Source organism: Gracilinanus agilis, chromosome 2, assembly GCF_016433145.1.
Source record: "Gracilinanus agilis isolate LMUSP501 chromosome 2, AgileGrace, whole genome shotgun sequence".
Classification (NCBI taxonomy): Eukaryota; Metazoa; Chordata; class Mammalia; order Didelphimorphia; family Didelphidae; genus Gracilinanus; species Gracilinanus agilis.
The window spans coordinates 352,871,243-352,880,791 of record NC_058131.1 but is presented as its reverse complement, the minus strand read 5'-3'; the positions used below and the strand labels follow the sequence as shown (position 1 = coordinate 352,880,791).

At 44.3% G+C, this 9,549-nt stretch overlaps 1 protein-coding gene across 1 annotated transcript in view; it reads right to left on the bottom strand.

Moving 5' to 3' along the window:
- Positions 1 to 2,291: 2,291 nt before the first annotated feature.
- The window catches only part of RGS14 (regulator of G protein signaling 14), a 29,954-nt gene continuing 22,696 nt past the window's right edge, over positions 2,292 to 9,549 (bottom strand). Inside the window, exons 13-16 of the mRNA XM_044659819.1 lie at positions 8,914 to 8,995; positions 3,584 to 3,630; positions 3,391 to 3,502; positions 2,292 to 3,107 (exon numbers count right to left, since the gene is read on the bottom strand). Coding sequence (XP_044515754.1) covers positions 2,875 to 3,107; positions 3,391 to 3,502; positions 3,584 to 3,630; positions 8,914 to 8,995 — 474 coding nt within the window. The 3' untranslated portion in view covers positions 2,292 to 2,874. The remainder of the gene's footprint in view (positions 3,108 to 3,390; positions 3,503 to 3,583; positions 3,631 to 8,913; positions 8,996 to 9,549) is intronic.

Here is a 9,549-nt window from a genome sequence, read left to right as displayed (position 1 = left end):
TTACTTAGTTTAGCTAGGTGGGGCAGTGGATAGAGTGCCTGACCTGAAGCCAGGAAGATTTCAATTTCCTGAGTTCCAATCTGGCTTCAGATATTTAGTAGTTATATCAACCTGAGCAAGTCACTTAACTCCATTGGCCTCAGTTTTCTCATCTATAAGATGATCTAGAGAATGAAATGGTAAACCAGTTATCTCTGTCAAGAAAAACCCCAAATGGGTAGGTGGGTGGCTCAGTGGATTAAAAGCCAGGCCCAGAAACAGAAGGTCCTAGGGTCAAATCTGGCCTCAGACACTTCCTAGCTGGCTGACCCTGGGCAAGTCACTTAACCCCCATTGCCTAACCCTTACCACTCTTCTGCCTTAGAATCAATACACAGTATCGATTCCAAGATGTAAGGTAAGGGTTTAAAAAAAAAAAAAAAAGAAAGAAAAACCCCAAATGGGTCAGCAGAGTTATAAATGACTGGATAATAACCCCAATGATCCATCCTCATTTTTACGGTTAAGAAAACTGAAGCCCAGAGAGAGCAAAAGACTTATCCAAAGTCATATAGGTATCAACAGTCAGAATTTGAACCCAGATCTTGTGGCTCCAAATCCAGTTCTCTTTCTAGGATGTTTCTCTGCCTCCCACTACTCTGCCTGTGTTTGTGCTACTCTTCCCACCAGTAATAACCTCCTCCCTTCTCCATCAGTCTATATTCTCCTCATCCATTAAGTCACAGATTTGCCACCTCCTCAAGGAAGCCTTCCTTTGGGCATCCTTGTTAGAAATGATCTCTCCTGCTAGTGAACTTCCAATCTCCCATGTTGTCTGTATCACTTTGTATTTCAGCTCATCCTATCTCCCTTGCTCCCTTCAATACTTACAGCAAGTGCTTAATAGTCAATGAATGAAGGAACTAGTCATACATACGAGGGACATGAACACACACACACACACACACACACACACACACACACATACGCAGAGCATCATAGTCAAATCAGTGTCAAAATTCCAGTTCCTTGGGGACACCCAACAAAGAGAATTTGCCAGTTGCTGTACTCTGAGCTGTCAGAACCCGCCCTCCATGGGAATGTTAGTCACATCCCAGCTCTCTGGCAGTGCCATGTCCTGGTTCTGATGCCAGGGCTCTAAGCTTGGAGGTAGATGGGAATGGGGGGTCATGGAAGTTTAGTGGCGTGCTCTGCTGCTGAATAATGAAGCTTTGGAGAGGCCTGAGGGGTGAGCATTAGATCTTGAAAGATGCCTTGGAACGAGGTGAAATACGTGCAAGTACCATGTTGCCCCTATTATAATAGTGTGATGGGTGAAGGCCTTTAAGAAAGAAGTAGAGTGACTAGTTGCCAGGGAACAATGAAGCTGGCTCTAATCTTGTCTTTAGGGGTTTGTTTGTGCAGCTAGGATCAAATCCAGGTAAGCTTCAGCTCTCTGAAAGGACATGGCTAAAAACAAAAAATCCAAATCTGACTCACACCCTTCCTAGCTATGTGACCCTGGGCAAGTCACTTAACCCCAACTGCCTATCCCCGCCTGCCCTTCTGCCTTAGTATCAAGACTTATAAGACAGAAGGTAAGAGTTTCAGAAAGGGACATGGCTACATGGGCATGATTCCAGGGGCAGGGTGACAGCTGGAGATAATGTATCTGGCATCTAGTACCTTCCCTAGTGTTAGAAGGAAAGTGAGATTTCTTAATTAACCCACAGATATCTATATTATCATAACACTAGTGAGAAGGGGCAGGGTGAAGGGTGGAGAGTCAGTTTTCTGGTCAGGGTTGTATAAGGGCTTGATACAGCCTTTCAAAGACAGCCCAGGCTGCATTTCTGACATGGAAATTGTTCTAAGGCTCTGCTGCCACCGTTGTTGTTGCTGTAAAGTTGTGTCTGTGACTCGTCATGACTCCATTTGGGGTTTTCTTGGCAGAGATACTGGAGAGGTTTGCCATTTGCTTCTCCAGCTCCTTTGACAAATGAGGAAACTGAGGCAACCAGAGTTAAGTGATTTGCCCAGGATCACACAACTTGTAAGTGTCTGAGGCCAGATTTGAACTTGGGAAGATGAGTCTTTCTGACCCTGGGCCAAGCACTTTACCCACTGTACTACCTAGCTGCCCATGGGGCTCTGCACCATCATCCTAAAAGCGTGTTTTTAGAGCTTTTCTCCCCTCCATCACATAGGTGTTCACTGTTCAGCAAGGATGGATGTCCTTTGTCACAAACACAATACCACACACCATGGCAGAAGAATAATAATTATTATAATAACAATATTTTACATCTAGGTCCACACCTACCTGCCCGAAAGCATCCACAAACTACATATTTACAGTATATATAAGTAGGGTGGTGGCCTTCCACCCCAGCCCCTCAAAGCCCCCTGGGTTGAGGGGCAAGTCCGTGTTGGCAACCCACTCCTCCAGGCCAGCCTGCTGGGAAGGAGAGAGATGGTGGGGGTGGAGGGCACTGAATGGAGCCTGCACAACTTCCTGTACCTCCCCATGGACCTTTCCTCCCACTCAAATAACTAGATGGCTATTCTAATTCCAGTTTTCGGCAAGTACCTGTGCAAAGCCAGAAGGATGCCCTGGAAGGGAGGGGAGATGTGCAAATGGGTGATGAAGTAGGGGGGCTCTGATGGCCTCCCTGGTTCTAGTCTGGCTTGTCTTAACCCCAGGAGGTTGGTGAAGATGGGGCATCACACACACATGGGATGCATGCGCACATAGATGCAGGAGCTCATGCTGTGCCCCAGACAGCGTGCCCACAATGGCATGCACAGCCCTGGGCCTGGCCCCATGCAGTAGCAAAGGTGGAAAGAAGCAGCCCAGGCCCTGCCTGGGGAAGGGGAGGGAAGGCTGGCCGGGGGTCAGAGGGCATGGGAGGCCGAGGAGTCTGCTGGGTCCCCCTGGGCAGGAGCAGGGGGCTCAGTCTGTGGCGGGTGGCTCTGTGGAGCCTGGGAATGGGGTTGTTCCTCGGACAGGCTTGGCTCTCGGGCTGGCAGCTGCAGGAAGTCAGGGAGCACCAGGTCCTCTTTGCGGAGCAGTCCTCGTTGGTCATCGGCTCTGCTGCTCTGGACTCTGTTGAGCAGCTCCACCAAACCTGGTGTGCCCAAAGGAAGAGGGATTCTTCTTCTCCCTCAGCCTCTCACTGTGCCTAGCTGTCTCCCTCCTCTTCCTCATCCCTGGCTCACTCCTTACCAGATGAGCTCATAGCTCAGCTCAACTCAGCTCCTATTGCTCTTGGGTGTTCTCTCCTCTGCCACCTCTAGTCCTAGCACCCCCCTCCCAAACTTTACTCCACAGTGTCCACCTCCCTCTCAGATAGGCCCCAGAAGCCCCTTCCCTGCCCCCAACTACCCCCAGAAGCAAGGATGGCCTGGCACCTTCAATGTCGCACGTGTGACGCTTCCCAGTGCTCCTGGGCCCCTCGGCCAGCGAGTTGGTGAGCAGGGAAGGAGGCTGTGATGTTTTTCCCTCAGTCTGGAGGGGGCCACCCTGCAAGGACCACTGTGTTAGAACCATCTGGGAAGGGGGCAACTTCTTAGGTGAGAAGAAACAGGCCTTCCCCAATCTTACCTGACTCTGACTAGAGGAGGTGGACTCAGTTTTTAGGATCTTCACACCTGCAATAGACAAGGAGGTTTGTTTGGATCTCCCATACTCTCCCCCTGCCCAGTCCCACCTCCCCATGAACCCCAAAAGAGTGAATCAGGGGTGATACTAGTATTCCTCCCAATTCTGGTGGCAACACAAAGAGAAGAGGAAGGCGCTTTGGAGCTCAGCTCGAAGGAAGTATCTTTATACACCACACCATCCTCTCCCCAAATCCCAACCTCTTGTGCCCCAACCATAGAGCAGAAGACCTTGACTACTATTTTTTTCTTCCCCACCCCTTTAACATTTTTTTGAACTAAAATTAGGGTTTCATTCATGAAGGGAATTCACAGTGGGGAAACACTACCTACTAGGACAAATGGTACCTATTCTGCAATTTATGTTATAGGGAGAATTTCCAGGGATACTGAGAACTAAAGTGATTTAAATGCCCAGGAGCACACAGCCAGTATGTCTCAGAGGCAAGATTTGAACTCAGATTTTCCCCAACTCTAAGGCTATTTTTCTATCCACTACACTGCCTCTTACTTTACCTACATGTAAGATCTAGAGCAAAAAGAAATCTTCAAAACATCTAGTTCAATGCTTGCATTTTACAGATGTGGAAACTGAGGCCCAATGGGGTTGTGATAGATAAGATACAAAAGAGAGAGAGAGAGAGAGAGAGAGAGAGAGAGAGAGAGAGAAGAGAGGAGAGAGGAGAGGAGAGAGGAGAGAGGAGAGAGAAAGAGAAAGAGAAAGTATGAGAGCGAGAATGCAAATCCAGGTCTTTTGACTCTAAATCCAGTGTCCTCTTTTAGAATCTTTTAGCCCTCTTTTAGAATCTACCAAACCAAATCCAGCTAGGTGGCACAATAGATAAAGGAGTGAAGTAGACTTAAGCTCAAATCTAGCCTCAGATAACTTATAACCTTAGTTAAATCACTTGTAACCTCTGTTTGTCTCACTTTTCTCTTTTGTAAAATGAGGATATTAAAACAACTACCTCTTTAAGATTGTGGTATGGATAAAATCAGATCATGTATTTTGCAAATCTTAAAGTACTATCTAAATGCTAGCTCTTATTACTTTGCCTGGCTTCCAGCACAGGACCTTGCACAGGGCAGGTATACAATGAATAATGGGGATTCAGGAATCAGATTTAATTTAAGGATCACCCACTGTATTCAGGGTCCTGTATCAGTCTATACTGTGAGAGATACAAAAATGAACAAGACAAAATCCTTGCCCTTAAGGAGTCTAACAGAGAAGACAGAATATTACATATCAAATACTAAAATGCTAAACAACAATACAAGGTTTAACAGCTACCAGTTAAACAATGATAAAAGATTTAATAGGTAACAGTTGAAGACAGCAGTAGAGGAGATGGGAGGCCACACCTGATTATGGACCAAGTGAGTAGAGTTGTCCCTGAGTGCCAGAGAAAGGCCACAGAGGTAAGGGCTGCTATAAGAGTCAACCTGACACCAGAGAAAGAGCTCGGAATCACAAGGACATGGAGAAAAAGTCCCTGAACAGAGTACACCAAAATATTTCTAGCAGCATGTTTTGTGATGGCAAAGAACTAGAAATGAGGCAGATGCACATCAATCAGGGAATGGCTAAATGAGGTAGGGTGGATGGAAGTAATGGGATAGGTCTATGCTGTAAGAAATGATGAATGCAATGAATACAGAGAAGCTTGAACAGATGGACATAAACTGATGCAGAGAGAGGTAAGCAGAGCCCACAAAACAAGATACACAGTAACTCCAACAATATAAATGGAAAGAACAACTACACCTCAAAAAAATTTTTTTAATGAGGGCTGCAAAATTACAAAGAAAAGGATGGCCCCAAGGAGGAGCTGGGAGAAGATATTCTATCCCCACTTCTTTCTGGAGATGGGAGATCTGGGAGCATTACACATATTTTCAGATTTTTTAAATGCATGATTGGTTTTTCTGTTTTTTCCCCTTCTTTTTCTTTAAAAAATATTCTTTCTGATAAGTAGAACCAGGAGAACATTATATACAATAACTGAAACATTGTGGGACAATCAAATGTAATTGACTTTGCTACTAAAAGCAATGTGATGATCTGGGACAATTATGAGACTTATGCGCATCAAGGGAAAGAACTGTGGGAGTAGAAATCCAGATGAAAAACATATTTATCACTTGTTTATATGGGTATGTGATTTGGGGTTTTGGTTTTAAACAATTATTACAAAAATGAATAATATGGAAATAGGTTTTGAGTTATTGATAATACATGTATAACTCAGTGAAATTGCTTGTCAGCTCCGGGTTGGGGGAGGGAAGAAAGGAGGGAGACAATATGAATTGTGTAATCATGCAAAAAATAAAATAAAAATTTTGTTAACAATACCACCTGCTTCCAAAGAAGGAAATGATGGAGTCTGAATCCAGACCAAAGCAAACTTTTTTCATTTTCTTTCTTATTTTTTTTTGCCCGTTTCCTTTCACGAAAGGATGAATATGGAAAAACGTTTTATATGACTGCACATATAAAATCTATGTACTTAGGGGGTAGAGGGAAGGAGGCAAAGAATTCGAGACTCAAAATTCTTTTGAAAATGTTGGAAACTCTTTATGTATAATCAAGGAAAAATAAAATAAAAATAAAAATTATATATTCTTTCTGACATGAGTTGGCTCACTAGAAGGGAAGTGGAGGGTACTGGGAAACGTTTATGCAATGTTAAAAACAAAAGATATGCAAATACAATACAAAAATACAAATAATTTAATTTTAAAAAATACAAACAAAAGAAAGAGCTTGGAGTCTTGAAGAATGGGCCTGAATTTTGATTCTTATATTTACTAACTGTCTGACACTGAATGATTTACTTAATCTCTTAATCAGCTTCCATCTGGGTAAAATGAGGTTAAAGATAACTTTGAACAAGACCTGATGGGGCTATTGTGAGAAAAGTGCTTGGGAAATTGTAAAGGTGTAGGGAAATTGGTGCTATTAGAACATGGGGTGGAGTGTGCATGTGTGCATGTGTGTTTGGGATGGGGAACATTTCTAGCTTACATTCATTCCCTCACCTCTGCTTCTTTACCTCCATATGATTCTCTCTATCCTTCTTTTCATCCTTCCCTCCATTCTTAAAGGAAAAGATGTCCTCTATCTCCTCTCCAAGGTTAATCTCCTCTTATCTTCCGAGGCCTCACTCTCCCCCTTACCCCTTCTTTTCTTCTCCTATCTCTTCCATCTCTTCCACTATGTTCATTCCCTCAGTCTACAAAAATCTCCCTTTGACCCTGCTCACCTCTTCTATAGCTACCATCTCTGCCCCCCCCCTTCTTCTTTTCATTGTGAAATGTCTCAAATGGGAAAGTCTACAACCACGACTTCCACTGGCTCTTTATCACAGTGCCTGGCACACAGTAGGTGCTTAATATTTATTGACAAACTGATGCCTGACTGACCTGCTCCCTCCTTAAGCATTTCTAAACTGGCCTCCATTCCCACAGCTCCACTGAAGCCTCTTTTTGAAGTCTTGCCAAACTCATTAACCTTTTCTCAATCTTTTATTTCCTTGTGGAAAGAAGCTGACAGTATGGACCAATCCGACCTGCTAGAAACTCAATTCCTTTGACTTCCATGATACTGAAATTCCTTACTGGCTTCTAGCTGTGGGCATTCTCCAGAGCTCAGTCCTGCTGGCCCAATGGCCTTCTCATTCTCCTCTGTGAACGGGCTCTGCATCATGACTGCCACCACTGCCTCTATCATGATGACTCTTAGGTGAACGAGAGACCTCGAGATCCTGCTGTAGGAGGATCAGATGAAAGGATGGAGGCTGCTGAGCCTCAAGAATAGAAGACCTAGTGGTGACACCGTCACTATCTTTAAGTGTTTGAGGAGATGTCATGGGGAAAGGGGTCTTAAGAGTTGCTTTCATTGGAAAAGAAGCAACGGGAAGAAGTTGGAGAGACAGATTTTAACTGAATAAAAGGGATAACTTTCTCATAACTAGATGTAGAGTAGCTAGGGCAGCTAGGTAGTAAGTACAGTGGATAAAGTGCCAGACCTGGAGTCAGGAAGACTCATCTTCTTGAGTTCAAATCTGGCCTCAGACACTTCCTAGCTGTGTGACCCTGGGCAAGTCAGTTAACCCCAGTTGCCTCAGTTTCTTCATCTATAATATGAGCTGGAGAAGGAAATGGCAAGCCAGTATCTTTTGCCAAGACATAACTGAAAAATTGGATGAAGTACTACTACTACAACAACAACAACAACAACAACAACAACAACAACAACAACAACAGAGTTCTTTTCTATCAGAAAAGCCAGAAGAATATGAGTTCACCATGGCTGAAGGTCTTTAAGCCAAGCATGGATAGATTTCTTTAGAATGTTGCAGAGAAGATTCCTGATCAGGTAAAAGTTAGACTTAGATGCATGCTGGTTCTAAGATCCTTTGACACCTATTTTTGGGGTGGCTGGGTGGCTCAGTGGATTGAGAGTCAGGCCTGGAGACAGGAGGTCCTGGGTTCAAATCTGACCTCAGATCCTTCCCAGTTGTGTGACCCTGGGCAAGTCACTTAACCCTCATTGCCTAGCCCTTATTGCTCTTCTGCCTTAGAACCAATACACAGAATTGATTCTAAGATGGGAAGGTAAGGATTAATTTTTTCTATTATTTTCTATAAAGTCCAGTTTTATAACCTGGCATTCAAAGCCCTCCTACCCTTGCAGTCTTTCCCCTTTGCTTAGCATGCCCTTTCTCCCCAACCTCAACATCTTCTTCCCATGCTTCAAAGCCTTCCTCTTCCATGTGACCTTCCTTAACTACTTTAGTTCACAGGGATATCAAAGTTTAGTGTTAGATAGAACTTAATGGTTATCTAGTCCAAGCTTCTCATTTTACAGATAAGGAAATGGGCAGAGTAAGATGTAAGATGAAGTGTGGTTTGTTGACCATTCATTATATAGTGATTAAATGTCAAAGCCAAAGCTTAAACCTAACTCCAAGTCTAGAGTTCTTCCCATTATTCCAATCTGCCTCTCCTGGTGAAGACATTATTTTCCCTTCAGTATTCCTTACTTGGCACTGACTCTATATGACTGGCACTGTAACAAGGCCTTGAATGATGTTTTCATAATGTGATTTTTTTTATTGTTGTTGAATAGAATAGATTTCAACTGAGTTCTATTAATGCCCTTCTGGTGTCTCCCATTTCTTCGATATTCCCTCTGTAACCAGCACAGGGCTTGGACAGATTATCTAAGTAGCAGAACCTTGGTGGCGCAGAGCCTGTGGGCCCCTGTACCTGGAAGAGTGTCCAAGACGAGTCTCTGGGCGGATACAGAGCTCACAAGCTTCTCCAGATCTAGGGTCCGCTTCTCACCTGACTGGAGGGGCACAGGGTCAGGGGGTTGGGAGAGATCACAGCTCCCTTTGGGGCTCAGCTCAAGTGCCACCTCCTACAGGGGGTCTATTTGAATCCCCATGGGTGCTAGTATTCTCCCCACCCCACCCCTTGCCAGCAATTGCTTTATTGGATCCAGACCTGTGATTTAATCACCAACCATACAGGGGTTGTTGTGAGGATCAAATGAGATAATGTTTATAAAGCGCTTAGCACAGTGCCTGGCACATAGTGGGTGCTTAATAAATGCTCGTTCCCCCCTCCCTGCCCTGATCTCTAGAGGGAATTCCCTCTGCCAGTACAGATCTGAAACTGGTTTGTGTGTGTGTGTGTGTGTGTGTGTGTGTGTGTGTGTGTGTGTGTGTTTGCCATTTAGAGTCTAAAAGTTTCCTGAGAGTTTAAGCGATTTGTCTAGGGTTACACAGCCAATTTGTCAGAGCTGGGGCTTGTATTCAGGTCATATGGGGATATCACACTGCCTGTCTGCTTTGCATTCACTTTATGTACCTTTGGTCCTCATGAAACTCAGCACCAAGG